At 36.3% G+C, this 19,082-nt stretch overlaps 1 protein-coding gene and 1 long non-coding RNA gene across 2 annotated transcripts in view; both read right to left on the reverse strand.

Annotated features, from left to right (window-relative positions):
* Positions 1-19,082, reverse strand: part of LOC150100725 (uncharacterized) — a 36,616-nt gene that overhangs the window by 14,330 nt on the left and 3,204 nt on the right. The window contains exon 2 of the long non-coding RNA XR_016549175.1: positions 8,531-8,652. This is a non-coding gene — a long non-coding RNA (uncharacterized LOC150100725). The remainder of the gene's footprint in view (positions 1-8,530; positions 8,653-19,082) is intronic.
* Positions 9,768-19,082, reverse strand: part of LOC150100726 (zinc finger MYND domain-containing protein 10-like) — a 91,392-nt gene continuing 82,077 nt past the window's right edge. The window contains exon 9 of the mRNA XM_090401871.1: positions 9,768-9,785. Within this exon, the coding sequence (XP_090257997.1) occupies positions 9,768-9,785 (18 nt within the window). The remainder of the gene's footprint in view (positions 9,786-19,082) is intronic.

Below are 19,082 nucleotides of genomic sequence, written 5' to 3' on the forward strand. Positions count from 1 at the left end.
CATCATTGCTATTTTCTTCCTCAGAGTCACTACTACTATTATCTTCTGGTGTTTGAGAGATTTGTTTTAAGATGTCAGCATCTGTCGGTATACCCAAAGTTGCGACGCCATTATCAATGTCTATAAAATTATCAAACTCTGCGCACGTTTCAAAATTGTTCAGGTTTCATGCTTTTAACCATGCTGTTAACGGTAAGTTATTCTCTTCATCTTCTTCAGATTCGCACTCGTATTCCACAAGACTGGCTTTCTTAAAACAGTTTTGTATCGTAGACCAGCGCTTCCCAAACTGTGGGCCACGGCCCCCTTGGGGGCCGTAGGTTTTGTTGAGGGGGGCCGTGAAATAATGAAAACAAATTTAAAATGTTTTAAGACTAAGTAGATTTTTTTTTTATTTTAAAAGAAACGTATTTAACTTTTATTATTTATTATTTCTTTTTTGTTATTTTTTATATTTTAATGCAAAAATTCACACATTGGTGTTGGTTCACAAACTTTGCTTCCTGCATATTTCAGCGCTTAATGAATATTAGTAAATAGTTTATTCATATGTTTCATTTCAAAGCAGTGGTTAATTGTATTTACTTTGAATGCTCTCCAGGGAAGCTCCAAATCGTCCTGGCCCTTTCATCACGCTTTCGTAATCAGGGACTGTTGATATTGACTTTATATACATATCAAAACTAGTTTTATATTATCACTGTCATCCGAGCTAGTTTTCTGTTACCAATAAAAGTTTCGCATATACTTCACACATGAAAAAAGCTTAAACAAGTTCATGTGGGGAGATAGTAACTCGCTTGCAGTGGTAAACGAGTTACTAACAATTGAAAACGAGTTACCCCTCCCTAACAACCACTATACTGCAGAGGCAATAAAAACAAGTACTTTTATTATGCCAGTCAATAAGGTATGAGGAGTCTGTGTAATATATTTCTCAACAAATAGTGCAATTAGAGACAACTGGGATAAAAACACACTAATTAATGAATCACATGTCCCCTCATATAGAAACTATGCTCTATAGACAAACAAAACCATGTTGCATGGGCAAACACAGTATCTAACTAAAAACTATTGTTATTAATTAGATGTGTGTGTGTGTGAGTTCGATTTCCCAAGGCAGCAATAAAATTCAACCGAACGCGTTAAAATTCGTAAAAGTGTTAAAACTAAGTAATATATATATATATATATATATATAATGAATGTTATGGCAGCTTCACATATGGAATTCGGTTGAAGAGAGTTAGCATTTCAACTCAATTGTCAGCTATGCTTTTATCTTTCGGTTGCGTGATCTTTTGTTAATACCGCACCAATCATATGCACGTTTTAATAACCTGCCTTTGCTGTCTGTTTCGCATTAGGATTAATTACCTTAAAGGGAGAAAAGTCACAAAAGAGAAAAATGTTCCTGGTCCGGGGATTCCCTTATTCAGGTAATATTCACTAATTTCATGTTATCAGTCTGTGGTGTGCCAGTATCGGTAAGTGGTGCTATTAGGGTTAAATTTTTACACTTCTCCATCTCAGGGTTAAATTTTTACACTTATGTTAAAAAAATTTAACCCTGAGATGGAGAAGTGGCTGATAAAAAATAAAAAAAAAATTCCCGCGAACAATCAGAAACAGACTCAAAAAAAAAAAACAGTATTTCATATTTTACCAGAACAGCCCGCATCGTCTTCAGAACCAAACGGTAAGAGGCAAAAAATGTAATATATGCATTTGATTTTTGCAATATTCGCTGTGTATGTTTTGTATTGAATATAAATACAATAAATATTATAATAATATATCTCTGTTAGGATTTTTTTTCGAGGGGGGCCGTGAAATATTTTAATTTTTGCAAAGGGGGCCCTGACATCCAGAAGTTTGGAAAGCGCTGTCGTAGACGATGACACCAAATTCCAAGCATCACTCATTAAACGTATTGCATGAAGTACACTGATCTTCGAGTCGTAAGCATAAGCATTTTCCGTAGATTTTTCTCTGTGTTCTATCAGTTCCAAGACTAACAGACGATGAAAATGGGATTTAAAACATCTAATTACACCTTGATCAAGTGGTTGCAAGACAGATGTCACATTCGGTGGCAAAAAAACAAGTTTTATGTTTGTTAAATTAGCCACTACAGGATGGGCAGGACAGTTGTCTATCAATAACAAAATTTTCCGGTTTTCACTGCGAAGATTTTTATCCCACTTGCGAATTTTATTTTCAAAAATTGAAGATGTCATCCAGGCCTTCTTATTTGCTGTATAATCAACGGGAAGTTTCTTTATGTTTTTAAAGCATCTAGGCTTTGCCGATTTTCCAATTACAAGAAGCTTTCTTTTATCGCTACTGGCCATGTTCGCACAAACTAAAACAGTGAGTCTATTTTTGATAAGTTTTCTGCCAATGCACTTTTCGTTTTTAAATTGAAAAGTTTTATTGGACATTAAATTATAAAAAACCCTGCTTCGTCTGCATTATAAATGTTGTTGTATCCATACCGTCATTTGATGTCCGGCCATACATACTTGATCCAGTCAGAAACAACGTTTTTGTCAATGGACAACGGCTCGCCACTTACTTTTGCGTAGACAATATTGTTTCTGTTCTTAAAGCGATCAATCCACCATTGTTGCATTTAAAATCGCTATAACCAAGTTGAACAGCAAATTTCTTGGCTTGAACTTTCAAAATTGGTCTGCTAATAGGTAAGCCAGTGATTCTTTGCACTTTAAACCACGAAAGAAGTGCCTCGTCAACGTCACTTTTATTACACTTTTTAAGTTTTTTACACTTTGATAAATTGTTTTCAAAAGCTTTCAGAGTCAACTCGCGATTTTTCAATTGTTGATATTGTAGATGGGGACAAACCATACTTCTTTGCTACTGTCAGATTTGATTGGCCACTTTCCACCTCCCGTATCATTTCTACTTTTTTGGAAACTGATAAAATTTTCCGTTTGACTCCCGACATTTTTCCACAACCAGAAAATGCATACGTATGAAATGTCAGTAAAAGAACGACTAATGTGTATTATTTGTTTGTTATTCCCGTGAAACGAATTCGTAATAAACATGAAATACATGCATTAAATCAAATGTAATTCAAATATACCTTCAAAAGTATTCATTATAAATGTGAATTCGCTGAAACCGTGATCGTTATAACCGAGTTCTAATGTGTATATATATATATATATATTTCAGTACATGGCAGGAAGGCACAGAACAAGAGGCCAGCCCTGAAAATTGTATATGAGTGATTAGTAAGCTGGTTAGGACTAGATGTTTTGCTTGGAGGGTAGTGAATGGGTTGCCAGAGGTAGTTGTACTTTATCAGTAAATGAGGAAGGAGAGGCATGATAGATAAGATGAATAATGGTTAGTTGTGCATACTGGGTCTCTCACAATAACTCTGATTCCATGGAGCTAACTGTAATAATAGTATTGGGTTCTATAGATGGGTGCTCTTGATATTGTCTGTAAAGAAATTGAAAAGTATAAAACTGACATCCTGGGAATTACAGAGACCAGATGGAATGGAGAAAATCATTTCAAAAGACAGGATGGTAAACTAGTTATTTATTCAGGAGGTTACTCAAAAGGTCATGGAGTAGCTGTGGTACTGAGGAAAGTTCAGCCAAGAACTATTCTTGGTTATAATCCCATTAATGACAAGATACTTTTGTTAAATTCTGAATGAAACTGAAATTAAATCCATTTATGTTTCATTCAGATTTAACATGCAATAAAATTCCCAGAGCCAATATTGGTATATCAGAAGAAATAAAGCTAATTGTAATTTATAAGCAACATTAGTAATTTGAGTAAAACTTGTCTATGCATCATATTGTAAATAATTATTGTAAATTTTCTAATGTTTAAACTATGTGGATTTTGTACAAATACTTGTGTGCTGCTGGGAGAAAGATAATCGGATTAGATAGTGGTGGCCTGAAACTAAACACGTGCACCAAGTAGGACGCGCACGCGGGTTCCCTCTGTAAAGCACGCTAGGGGAGAGTGTGGCGCTAGGTGCTGGAAAAAGTAAGGTGTCATGGAAAAGGGAGAGAGCAGCATGATGTAGGGAGGAAACATCGGGCGCGTGATTTAAAAAGCGTAGCGGTGCTAGTGCATGGCTTTTTTTCTCTTCCCCTTGAATTGGAGTGTCATCGAGATAGAGGTCATTGGAGCACGCTGAAGTGTCTATGGCAAGTTCGCCGGTCAACAAGTAGCCCAGCGGAACGGAGTCCCCAATCGCCATGGAGATCGATACGGCATGCCGAGCCAGTTGACCTGAGAGCGGCGAGCCAGTCTTACCTTTTGGCTGAGATGTGTCTAGTCTGAGTCCATCTGTCGAATAGTGTAGATGAAATCAATTAAGAGAAGGATCAAGGAAACGAAGTTCTGTTGAGATGTATGTGAAGGTCGAATAATTCCCCAGCCTTTGGTAATGTAGAATTTTGATCTGTTATATAATTGTGTTGAGGGGAACAACCTGTAATTGTAAAAAGGACTTTAGGTTTATAATGTTTAGATTAATGAAAGGACTTTAGAGAATATGCTAAAGGAAGTAGTGGAACTTTAAGTTTTGGATGGAGGAATTGTGTGGAAGCTCATTGAGATAATTTTGTTATGGATAAATGAATAACCTTTAGCATTGTTATGTATAAAATGGATAATTGACCTTTGATAGAATTTCCTACTTGAAATAATGTTTTAACTTATTAGGGAGAATTAGAAATTTTAGTTGAGTATACTCATTCCCTAAAGTTAATGCAATTCTATGTCAGAGTTTGTTTATAAACTGTAAATTGTCTGATTTTGTAATTAAATGTTTTTCTTTAGTATTAATTAATGACTTGCTTGATTTCCTTTCTATTGCACACCGCTCATTAAGTTAGAACCAAGGCGGGGTAAAACACAAGGGAGGCTATGACTGTGAAATGAATTTTAGTTATTTGATGAATTTAGAGTTTAACAACAGTGCTTAAGAGATATTAGACAGTGTACTAAACTGTGTTCTAGTTTCTTGATTTTGCATTGTTCATAGTCTAGGATTTAGGGTGGTGCAGTATAATAGAAATTTTCTCTGAATCTGAAAAGGAACTGGCACCAGCACTGAAACAAAGGAATTGGTGCTATCCAACAGCAATCCCTTTGTCTTCAATCCACGTGCACTACTCTTAAGAAAGTTTAATGGCCCAGATTAAATATTGAGACTGAATAGAAATTATAGTATATTAATTTGATGCATTGAGCAAAGAACTCTTATTGAAATTAGCTAAGGAAATTATATGAGGGAATAAGTCAGAATTAAAGTCATAAACCACAACATTCAAAGAGAAAAGAATAAATATTACACTTTGTATTAGACTTAAGGCTCATCCTACCAATGTGCCACCACACAAATAGGCCTGATGAAGAGAGTGAGAAGTTCTACATAAACCTACAGACTGTGTTGGACTCCATGCCAAGAAGGGTTGTACTTTTCATCGTGGGGGCACTTTAATGCAAAAGTGGGAAAGAGTATGAGAGTTGAGTGCTGAGTGTGGAATGTTTGGTCTGGGTGAACGTAACACTGGAGTGAAAGACTGTTGAAATTTGCCCATGATAACAGATTAGTTATTACCAATACCTGCTTCTAGAAACCCACGCCAGACCTATACTTGGACAACTAGCCTTGATAGGTCAAGGCACCAGATTGATTACATCCTGGCTCTCCAATGGTGGAAGACAAACATCTTCGATGTGCACACTTGTCCAGCAGCAGACTGTGGTACTGACCATCAGTTAATAAGAGCCAAAGTAAGACTGAGGCTCCAAAACCTTCCAAGTCAGGCCTATTCTGCAAGGCTGGATGTCAGAGTAATTCCTAATGGGTTCACAGAAGAAACTTCAACACAGTTGGACAATCTTTTTGAGAGTGAGGAGTATTCACCTGAAATGCTGTGGGAAGGAATCAAGGTTATAATAGAGAATACAGCCAAGAGGTATCTAGGCCCAAGTAGAAGATCAAGAGACCGATGGATATCACATTCAACTTTGGATTTGATCGCAAGGCAGATGGAGAAACAAAGAGACACAAGGACTGAAGAATATAAAAGATTACATAGAGAAGTGAGAAAAGCCATCAAACATTACAAGGAATATTTTTATGCTAATAAGTGTGAATGAGCATACAGAGAATTCCAAATAAAGAGGCACAATTATAAAAAGATGTTTCATTTAGTTTGTGACCTAAAGCACAAGTTTAAGTACCAAATTGAATGTCAGACTGATTACAAGGATATGGGAAACAGGATCATGGCCTAGAGATTGTAAGAAGTTGGTCTTCATACTACTGCACAAGAAGAGAGATATGAAGGATTGCAAGAACTATTAGTTTAATCTCTCATGCAAGCAAGATTTTATTAAAGATCATCCTAAATAGGATTGAGTTCAAAGTTGAGGCAGAGATGCCTGAGGAACGAGCAAGAATTAAGATAGGAAAGGGTATCAGAGATCAGATCCTTTGCCTTAGGTAGATCATTGAACAGTATAAATAATTTAGATTACTCTAAAGCTTTTGACTGCATCAGCATATGAAATTGTGGAAGGTAATAATGAAATTAATGGGTTTTCCTCAACACATAATCAGATTGTTAGCTAACTTGTACAGTGAGTAGGAAGCTGCAGTAAGAATAGGTGTTGAATTAATGGATTTGCTTCAGGTCGGCAAGGGAGTTAGATAAGGAATCTTACTCTTGTTTAGTATCTATGCTGAGAACATCATGCACAAGGCATTGGATGAGCTTAACAAAGGAATTAGGATAGGTGACAGATTGATGAGTAATCTGAGGTATGCTGATGATACAGTACTCCTTTGTAATGACAAGGAAGAACTAAGATGAATTCTTAACAAAGTTAATAAGATATTAAGAAGAGATGACTTCAACTCAATTCTAGTATGACAAAGATTGTTCTCAAAGGAAATGTAGACAGGGAAGCTCCTGAGAAACGTGTATCTTAACGAAGAAAGAATTGAGGATGTCAGCAAGATTGGATACCTGGAATCCATTATTAATGTGAAGAATTGCTGTTCATAAGACATCATATTACTATATCCTTAGCCAACAGAGATATCTCTGCCCCAAAGTATTAAATGTGAAGCAGCTTCTGGCAAAGACAGTCTGGAAGACAACTGTGCCATCTTTTGGTCTGTGACACAATATATTGTCTGAAATAGTGTGGTTGCCGAGTTGATTTTCTTGAGTTGTGAGATAATTGACTGACTCAGAACCAGTCAAAGAAAGGTTTAGAAAAAATACTCTGAAAACTAGAATTGAACTCAGAATGCTTTCTTCAGGCAGCCTAGCATTATGGATGAAAATGCCATTTCCACAGGGACTACAAAGAGCATTATTTACATAGAAAATTTCCCACTTGGTTATAAAATAAATTGTAACAGACAAGAATTATATTCTTGCTTTAATCCTTTTCTCAAATTTAAATTTTCAAACAATGTTTGCATGTAAAGTATTTTCAGGACTAGTTCATGTTGAAGTTTCTTAATTAAAACTATGTAGAAACAGGTATGAAACAGATAATTTATTAAATAAACTAAATATCTACACCTGACATTTAGCAAGCATTATGAAAGGCACTGAAGATATGCACCCCATGAAGACAAAATTAAAATGAACTCTACAGTAAAGACATTAATGGAAGGCAATAGTAGTTCTCTCTGTGGTGATGTTCTGTAATTATTCCTGGCAGATGGATTTCTGTCTTTGTTCAGTATGTATCTTCAGTGTGCCTTTGATAATGCTGGCAAAATGTCAGGTGTAAATATTTAGTTTATTTAATAAATTATCTATTTCATTTCTGTTTCAACATAGTTTTAATCCAGAAACTTCAACTTGAATCATTACAAAAATCTGAATATGGAAATATTTTCATGAATAGGCTACCTGAATATAGAGGCTATTGACTTCATTCACATTAATTGCTTCAGTATCCCATACTGCACAGCACACTCCTTTTGGACATGTATATTGCTATGCACTGTGGGAAGAGTCACTTATCCTTACTGGTTTTGACCTTTGACTAACTTGAGAATTGGCAGCTTCACAAGAATAAAAGAAAGATTTTGTATGATTTATATTGTAAGCTATGATATACATGCTAATATTTCCATCATTGCAGTTAACTTTTATGTATGTTGTTAACTACTTATAATAAATACAATATAATAAATGTGTATATGTTTATTGTTAAAGTGTTTTTTTTTTCATTCAGTACAGAAAACATTAAATTAATGTCCTACTAAATGCATTAATTCCAGATCTAGATGATTTTGTAGGTAGTGTTTGCAGTCCCCCACTTCATTAGCAATATAACACCACATCATCTAGGCTTGGACGTGACAGAGTGAAGTGTGCACTTCAGTTATATCAAGATTTATGAACTGGTTTGAAATGATAATAAACATTATAAAGAAAGATGAATACCCAAATATAAAACAAATTTCTATTAAATTAAAATATACCTTTTGGCTTGTTTCTGGGCTTGCTCTGTAGATGGACTGAAAAATTCATTGGCTTGTTTTCTTGCAATATGTGTCCAATGTTTACTTCCTTGTTTTAAAAGATTTTCTTGCACTACAGATACCTGCACAGAATCAAAAACAGTGGTAGTATACTTAGATTTTACAAAAACTTTTAATAGACTGCCACATGACAAGCTGTTAAATAAATTGACATGGATAGGATTGGATAACAGACTTCTGAGTTGGATCAGTGACCCGCTGTCAGATAGGTATTAGAAAGTTGTATATGGAGGGGGGGGTGGGTCAGTATCCCAAAAGAGGAAGATTGCTAGTGGTATGTCGCAAGGGTCAGTTTTGGAACCATTGTTGTTTAATTTGTATATTAATGATACTGTAATGGGTTTAACTAATGATATGTAGCTGTTTGAAGATGATGAAAAATTGGGGAGAGCTATGTAGAGTCAAGCAGATGTTATGGCCTTACAGGAGGACTTGAATAGACTGCATGAACGGACAGGTAAGTGGAACTGTCAGTTCAATGTTGCAAGGTGTAAGGTTTTGAAATTTGGTAAGCAGTGATGGGATGCAAGGTATACACTCAGTGGGGAAACTTTAAAGTAGGTGGAGGAGATGAGAGTGGTGGTGGACAAGGACCTGAATTTCAGGGGCCACGTTGCACAGGTTGAGACATCACATCAGATAATGGCAAGATGCAGAGGATCCTGACATGAAGGAATAAAGAGGTTATGAGTAGGGAATAAAGGAAGAGGTTAGGAATAAAGAGGCCATTGTATAAGGCCTTATATGGATTATTGTGCACAGATTTGAAAGGGTCCACAGAAGATTCACAAAGGCAGTCAGTGGTGTTTGGAATGTGGAGTATGAGGGCAGATTGAGAGAATATAAATTGCAAAGCTTAATGAATAGGAGGGGGGGGGGGCTATGACTGAGACATATAAGCTAGTTAGAGGGTTGTTATCGGGTTGACATGGAAGAGATTTTTCATAGAATGGGAGGGTGGTAGAACAAGAGGCCATCACTGAGAAACTGTATAAGGAGGGTGTGAGCAGAGGATTGAGGAGCAGGAGAGTGGTTGGTGAGTTGAATGCATTGCCTGAGTGTGTTCTGAATGTAGACACATTGAACAGTTTAAGAAGTATTATTTGCAGGCCTCCATGGAATCAGAGTGTGGAAAATAAGACTGAAGGAGGATTTTGTTTTTGTATAACATAAGTACTTATTCATCTCGAAGTTTCTGGAACAAAAAAACTATTTAGATATTGGAATAAAAATAAATAATTTCATAGCTAAAATTAATTATTTACAAGCCAGTGTTTTGCTAGCTCAAACTAGCATTATCAGAGGTTTTTATGAAGTCGTACATGAAGCGTACGACTCGTGTTGTACATGAAGCGGCTAAAGAATTGTTAGTGCCCTTGACCATTTTGTTTAATTTGAGCCTCGGGTCTGGGTCAGTTCCAAGTGGTGGAAAGAGGGGAAAATAGTTCCACTGTGTAAAGGAGGTTCCAAGTCTGCTGTTGTAAATTACTGACCGATCAGCATATCAGGAATCGTTGTCAAGGTCTTGGAGAAATTAGTCAAGAGAAAAATACAGGATTGGATAGATGTAAATGGGATACTGTATGGGGACAACATGGTTTTGTGAAGGGTAGATCATGCCTCAGTAACATGCTCACGTTTTATAACACAGTGACCGCTGAACTGGATAAGGGTAATGGGTTTGATTCTACTGGACCTTGCTAAGGTCTTTGACAGAATACCACATGGAATTCTAATCAGTAAACTGCAGCATATGGGGATGAATACAGGGTTGGTGAGATGGATAGGAGGGTGGTTGATGGAGAGATATCAGAGAGTGGTTTATTCAGGATTAGAGTCCAAAAGACGGCCTGTGACTAGTGGTGTGCCACAGGGTTCTGTTCTTGGACCACTACTTTTCAATTTGTTCATTAACGACATAGGAAAGGATTTGAGAGGAAGTGATGACTTGTTTGCTGATGATGCAAAGTTGGATAGAGCAATAGTGAGTGCACAGGATGTCAAAATTTTGCAAGATGATTTGGATAGTTTGGAGGACTGGGCTAAGGAAAATGGATGTCAATTTAATGTAGCAAAGTGTAAGGTTATGCATTTTGGGGTGAAAAGATTAGCAGCAGTATATCACATTGGTAGAACCGTACTCCAGGAGATTGATGAGGCTAGGGATTTGGGAGTGTTGGTGGATAGGGAGTTGAAGTTTAGGGGGAACATCGCAAAAGTGGCTAAATCAGCTCATCAAATCACTTGGTTGCTGAAAAATACTTTAACAAGCAGAGACAAACAAGTTATTGTTCCTCTGTATTGAGCCTTGATAAGATTCTATCTAGACTACTGTGCCCAGATATGGGCACCAGGGTTTCTTCTTGATGGGGAGGAGGTGGAGAGGATCCAGAGACAAGTGACCAAGATGATAGCAGGTCTATGGAATGAACCTTATGAGAACATGTTGGAGATTTGTAGGTTGCAGAAATTGGTTGATAGGTGGAAAAGGGGTGATATGATTGAGACATTCAAATTACTGAAGGGTTTCTATAAGATTAATTCAGAAGATATTTTTGAGAATAGAACTGGTGGTGGGAGGACTAGGGGCCATACATGGAAGCTGGGCAAGAATGTGGTTAGCAAGGGTGTTAGAGCTAGGTTTTTTACTTGGAGAGTGGTGAATGAGTGGAATAAGCTGCCAGAGCCTGTTGTGAGTGCCATGACTGTGAATGAGTTCAAGGTGAGGTATGATAGATACTGTGTGAATGTCGAATGGTTATTCTTGACATGATGTTAGGGCCTCCCTCGATGAGTCTGTCGACTCCTTGGAGTTGCCCATAATAATAATAATAATAATAATAATAATAATTCCTGTTGTCAATGTTGATGGGTAGATAGGGAGGTGCACCAAACTCTATGTAAAATCATACCATTGGTTCTGTTACAGTTAACTGTGTTCTGTAGAATTCGTGATGCTTCCAAAAACAGTCTCTCTCTCTCTCTAATTTAAACCAGGGTTTGTGAAGTTGTTTTCACAAATGCTTCTGAATGTAGATACTTCTGAAGTCCTTAGATGGTAGCCATTTTGCATTTAGCCATACCGCTCTATTTATTGGAGGCCTGAATAGCTTGAAGTGTTTCATGCTTTTTTCTTTAGAGCAAGATTCCCAGACTGTCTACCCCTTATTACACCTAGGGTATTAAATGTACTATAGGTTAGTGGTCTTTAAAAAAATCTCAACACAAGTCAAATCTGCTATGGAACTCCAAACTCATGGTTGAAAGAATTCATTAATACATGACAGGAGGAATATACAACCCTTTTCTGCACTCTCTTATCTCTTTCCATCAATTTATATGGTTAGTCTTGTTTCTTTAGGTTCTTTTTGTCACATTTCCATCTCCATGATGAGCAGAGAGAGAGAATAAGGATTCATCCCTGAAAATTGTATAAGAGTATGAGGAGTAGATTTTATTGCTTGGAGAGTGAATGACTGTAATGGATTGCCAGATGTGTTCATTATCGCTCTGACAGTTAATGAGTTTAAGGAGAGGCATGATGGGTATTGTATGAACAATGGTTAGTCTGTGTGTGTGCCTCTTGCGATGGGTCAGACACCTCATTGCATTTGGACTCAGGAACCTATAATAATAATAATACATCAATAATTTTTTATGTTTTTAACTGTGCATTTTTTATGCAGTTTTTCTCTTTTTTTTTTTGACAAGAGGAGATATATATTTGTTTTCAAAGAAATTAAATTGTTTACTTGACTTACATATTTTCTTGTTTTATTTCAAACAGCATTAAATGTGCATGAATTTAAAAAGAAACACTTTTGGTTATTATAAAGAAATTACATACTCATAGTACAAACATGGCTTTTGTTATTTTCATTTCATTATATTTTTCTTTTAATTCTTTACCTAAGCATAAACAAACAAAGTTTATGCATGAAGTATCTTTCAAACAAGAATTTTTGATTCTTTCTTTTGTGTCAGTAGTTCTTTCAAGCTTTTAACCACATTATTAAGGAAGTTAATATCAAACTTAATGACAGAATATATAAACTCTAGGTTTTTATTGTGTACAGATAAATTTTAGTAACACCAAAATAATGGCAGTAGGTAGAAATGGAGAAAAACCTAAATTAGAGGTGGAAAGAAATAAACTGGAACAGGTTAAAAATTCAATTACTCAGACACTTTTTATCACAGACAGGTTAAAAAAAATACATCTCTCTCCAAAGAAGTTAAAATCAAAATACATAGCCCAATAGTATTATTCACAGTTCTTTATGGTTGTTAGTTGATAACCCAAGATATCAAATAGATGAAAGAACAAAAATTGACAAGCTCTGAAAACAAGTGTTTGAAGAAAATAAATAAAACAGGATGGAATAAAATTAAATGAAACCAAGCAGGAGATAAGAGAAGAATTACACTGCCATATTTCAGTAATAAGTAAACCCAAAGAAAAATGATTATGGTGGTATGGACATGTGTATAGAATGTCATTCTCTTTTTTTTTATCCCACACATGAAAGGTACAAGAACCAATAGCACATCAGTGCCATGTGCAAGTTGCAGATAAGGGTTGAGAAAGAAGAAACTAGCTGACATTTTCCCATGACAATACATCATGGGAAAGGCTGTTCCAAAGTAGATGGAATAAATGAGGAAGAAGGGATGTAAGTTTGATGAGTTGCATTTGCACCATAAAGGGATGTTACAAGCTGATGCTCTTGTTTTAACAGGTCTAACAGCAGAAGCTCCTGCTGATTATTGAGGTCTCCTCAATAACTCAATAAATGTCGAAACTGGTCTGGGTAGTGACCCTTCCCATAATGCATAGCATTATACATGTCCATAAGGATAGGTGCTTTGCATTATGGGATGTTAAAGCAAGTGATGGTGAAGTCATTAGCTTCTATATATGAGTTTCTCAGTCCTGAAAATACTTCAGGTACAAACTTTGTTTGCTTACACTTGGATAAAGTATTAAACCAAGAATATAATTTCATCTTTAATTTATAGTATAACCAAGTGGAAAAACTTCCATCAAGCTGACCAAGGAAAAAACTCCTCTCCTTTATTTCTGATGGTTCTAGCATTCGCATTCGTATACATGCATTTCAACATCCCCTTGGGGTGCACAGTTACCCTTACATAATGTCATTACCTGTCCATTCAGATTCAAAACCTGGGAAACTGTACCCAGCTCTTCGCAATCATTCCTGTGCTCATACTTATCTATCCTAGAGGTGGCTATTTCCTCACAGTCATTCCTGCACTCAACACTCATTTGTCCCAGGGACAGCTAGACACATTTTTGATTGCTCCCCCCCCCCCCTATATCTCTAGTTTTCCTGCTTTGCTTTTGCACTTCCACACTCTCAAACAACAATTTCTTCAAGCATCTAACTATAAAACCATTCAAGTGCAGTCCATCAGGCATATACAAATTGACTACACACATCTATAAACTGTACACTATTCCTCCACACAATCTTCTCATTGACAATCATGACCCTTCTTCTATCCTGTTATACTGAGGCAATAGGCTCACTATCTTTACTTTCTTACTCTTCATTTTTGCTTCTTCCAACAACCTTTTTCATATCCTCTCAATGCATATTTCTCACCTTTCAAATCATTTGTGCCTGCCAAAACAATTAACTTCTTCACTTCTTTCTTCTGCATACCTACAGCTTCGCTCAACATCCTTTATCTTCACACCCAGAAAGCATGCTTTTGTCACTTTCTCATCACGTATACCACTTTTCATCAAACCTGCATACAATAATTTCTCCAGTCACCCGAGCACATGTGAAGGAGTTCATGTAAGCATGCAATTTCTTTCCATGCTGGCATCTCATCATCCACTTCCTTCAAACTCTCATTCATATTTTGTGCACTATCATTTGCTGCTTCTGCCACATTCTCCACAACACTTTCACAATCCTGCCTTATATCCTTAATATCAGTCACTTCATTCATCCACTCCTGACATGACAAATGTTCTCTCCATTCTCATTCTTGTATCACAAACCATTCACTCTTGGCAATAAATACATTAAACACATGCTACATCATACTAAATCCTGCATATTAATATCATTCAACATCAACTTCTTGGCCACCATTTTTCTCATATGCATCATTGAAATAATGTAGAATGCTTTTGAAATAATAGAGCTCTACATTATGACACCGATGTAGTAAGCTTTTGAAATAACTAAACAACACACTTAACAACAGTCAAAAATAAAGAAAATGACACCAATTATATTTAACAATAACGCCAATGTTTACTAAAAATAAAGACTTATGTGAGCAACACGTGTCTACTAAGGATGATGCTAGCATCCTCCAAACCCTGATTTGATACCTGAATGGTTGGAAATGGTGTTATGCAATGCTCATATGACATTGAATAATAATTTCTACACACGCACTCATTTGTCCCAAGGGTGGCTGAACACACACTTGACTGCATCCCCCCCCCTTCCATACTTCTACACCTGGCCACCAAATTAGAAACCTTTATATAGATGTATGTAAACATCACTTACACAGCTTATATGCAAAATACTAGGGCATGTGCACCACCATGTGTTCTAAGCAACTATTTAAGAATGATGTTGGTTAATAATTGTCAATAGTGTTGATCACAATGGGAAAAGCAAAGAATCGTTCAGAGTTCAATAAAGGGCTTCTTGTGGGTGCCTGTCTGTCTTGAGCCATGATTTTGTGAACAGCAGAGCTGATTGCTTTCTCAAAAGATGAGATATTCCAGGTGGAAAATAACCCACATTGCTTGTCTAAGAGGCATAACTGTGTTCATAAGACAGTCTGTTAGGAATGAAATTGCCATAGTCTAAGAAGGCTCATATGGACAATCAGAACTTCCTGTGTGCAGCAATTGACTGAAGCATTTAATGAAAGCTGTTCTCGACTCATATCTCACCAAACTATGCACAGGGAACTGAAGGTAAGTATTGGTAGTTGCAAGCCTTCACTGATTCCTGTGAAGAACCATAAAGTTCATCTACAGTGGTGTCAGGAACACCATGACGACACTGGAAGACTGAAAAAAAAATCATGTGGTCTGAAATGTCATGGTACACTTTGACTGTACAATGTAGGTGGAGAGTTTGGCAGGATCCCCATGAAGCAATGAACCCAGCTTACCTTGTAAACACATCTCAAGATTCTAGAGGTGATGTCATGGTGCAGGGCATGTTTTGTTGGTACAGAATGGGACCCTGATATTGCTGGAAGGTTGGCTGTCCTCCAAGAAATATCTGAACATTGTTGCCAATCAAGTCCATCCTGCAATGTTGAATTTTTAATCCAGCAGGTGACAGTTGTTTCATGGATGACAATGCTACTGTCCATGGTGAAAGAATTGTTCAGCAGTGCTTCAGTACTAGAGCATTATAGTGACTTCAACCATCTTCGCTGGCCAACAGAAAGTGTGGATCTGAACCCTATTGAGAATGTATGTGAGATGCTAGAAAAACAGATTCCGAAGCAAAGTCCTCTTCTGTCAAATGGGAGCCAGTTAAAGCACTGTCTGGTGAACCCCTGGTACGATGTAGATGCAATCCAGCACCTTATATAATCTATGCTAAACTGCACATGTGTTGCAATTCAGGCTGAAGGAAGTCCAATGCAGTATTAAATAAAAGTTTCTAATTCAGTGACCGGCATGTGTGGTTTCCTTGATTTTCATCTTCCAACTTCTCACTGAATCACACACACACACTCTCTCTCTCTCTCTCTCTAAACATTCAACTCCAAAATGATTCAAATGCAATCTATCAGGCATATTCAAGTTCTTTCTTTCTTTTATCACATTCATTCTATACATCTATAAACTGCACACCATTCCTCTTGCACAATTTTCTCATTGACTCATTAGCAATCACATACCCTGTTTTCAATTCAGTCCTATCATACTGGTGCAGCAGATGCACAGTCTTTACTTTCTCACACTTCTTTTTTTTTGCTTCTATCAGCAACTCTTTTATATCTTCTCTTGCTGTATATATGTCTCACCTTGAAAATCATTCGTGTCAGCCAAACCAAGCAATTCTTTCACCTCTACCCTCTGCAAACTAACAACTTCTTTAACGTCCTTTATCTTCATACCTGGGAAACATGCATTTGTTTCTTTATCATTAAGTACACTTCTTATCATTAAATCTCTATACAACACCTTCTCACTTGCAGTTTCTTGCATTTTCATAATTTTCCCATTCACTTTTTCTTTCATTCTCCTTCCTGCTGTACTACACACCAATTGCTTCTCCAGTCACTCAAGCTAACATTTTGTCCAGTGAAGGACTCCACGTAAGTTCACTATTTCTCTCCTCACTGTCATCCCATCATCCACATTATCTTCAGCCACTTCTTTCTCATTCACTCATCCACTATTGTTCACTCTTTCCACTACATTCTCTACAACACTTTCATCATCCTACTTTATATCATTAATATTAGTTATTTCTCCCACTTTGGCATGACTCACATTTCTTGTGCTTGCTCATTTAACATTTCCGACACACACACACACCACTCTCACACCATAAACCCGTCACGCTTAGTGATGGGTTTATGGTATGAAGTAGTACGTCTACTTATGTATAATATGCTAGTATTTCATATCACCTATCCAAATCAGTTACAGCAGAAGAAGTCTTTAGGATAAATCTTGGGAAAACCATGACATATAGTAATGTCATTGATAGTAAAGAAATCTACATCATAAGCCCATCACTCTTAGCAACTGAACACAATTACACTGTATGAAATCCTTCATACTAAACTCAGTGACAAGGAAGCCTTGCTGCCATTTTTCCCCCCATATGCATCTGTACCATGTAAAATACATTTGAAATGATAGTGCATATTAGCATTCACAAACAAACACACTCACCCACATAGTAAGTAAAATGCTTACAATAATAATTACTAAAATTACTAATATTTGCTAAAATAAAAAGATTTATGTGTAAACCACATACAGTAACTACTTCTGTATGCTATGCTAGTATTTCATATCACCTATCCAAATCAGTTACAGCAGAAGTAGTCTAGGATGCATCATGGGAAAACCATGGCATTACTATCAATGAAGAAATCTACATCATTTATGTTTTGCAGATGACATTGTTCTGTTAGCAAAAAATAAAGAAGTTCAAAAAATGCTTGACCATGACAGAGAAAGCAGAAATAAAACGGTTTATGAATTAACATAATTAAATAATAATTAATTAAATCAAACATAATAAAGACATTCAAATCAAACTGAATGAAAATTGTAGATAACTATATTTTACTTGGACAATTAGTTCATTTTTAGAAATAAGATATTTGAAGAATCACACTCATCATCATCAAATTCCTGACATGTACCCTCAAGGGGTGTACAGGATATGATAGTACTACATGAAAAATTTACACCATTACTAACTTCCTATCTACAATTTTCCTATAAATTAGTCTATTACTTGTCAAGATTCCAATATTATCATTATCAGATCTCATAATTCTATCATCTAAGGCACATTGTACCGTATATCAATCCACCTATATCTTGACCTTCCTCTGGGTCGTTTTCCTGCCAACCTGGCAGAGAACACTTATTTTGCTAATCTTTCCTCGCCCATTCTGTTTAAGTGACCATACCACCTGAGATTAGCTCTGCTAACGCATTCCTGGATGCCGACAATGTCAAGTTCTTTCCTAATATCTTCGTTTTTAATATGATATTGCCATTGATGCCATCTGTTCAGGACTCTCATATCAGCGGTCTCTAGTCTTTGGTCAAGTGTTTTATTTCTGACCCAGTTCTCAGATCTATAAGTTAAAACTGGTTTGAACACTATCTAGTATACAGCTAATTTAGTATTCCGACTAATTTCTCTCTTATTCCATATGAATTTATTCAATTGACTTCCTATCATACCAGCTTTGTTGATTCTGTTGTCTATTTCCATATTTAATTTACCATCTTCAGTAAAAATCGTGCCTAAATAGCTGAAATGTTTTACTTGTTCCACAGGTTCTCCGTTCAAAACACAGTTGACATTTTCAACAATTCTACCTATTTTCATTGTCTTTGTCTTTTTGTTGCTGACCTTCATACCATATCTATTACACTAGTTATTAAATTTAGTCAGGGAATCTTGTAAGCTTGTAGTGGATTTATTTAGAAGTATAACATCGTCCGTATAAAGCAAAGAGCTGACATTTACATCTTCAATTCTGATATCATGTTTAATACCACTTTCCTTCATAATGTGATCCATATAGATAATGAATAACAGAGGGGATAATGTACATCCTTGTCTCACACCAGATTTAACATTAAACCATCTTTCTGTACTTCCTTCATTTCTAACTGGTGATTTACAACTCAAATAAAGACTAAGTATTGCTTGATATAATGCCCCATTGACACCATATAACTGCAGCATATTGAATAGCTTCTCTCTTGGCA

The sequence above is a fragment of the Typopeltis vanoorti genome, chromosome 12 (genome assembly GCF_054136105.1).
Source record: "Typopeltis vanoorti isolate ZY-2024b chromosome 12, IOZ_Tvanoo_1.0, whole genome shotgun sequence".
Lineage (NCBI taxonomy): Eukaryota > Metazoa > Arthropoda > Arachnida > Uropygi > Thelyphonidae > Typopeltis > Typopeltis vanoorti.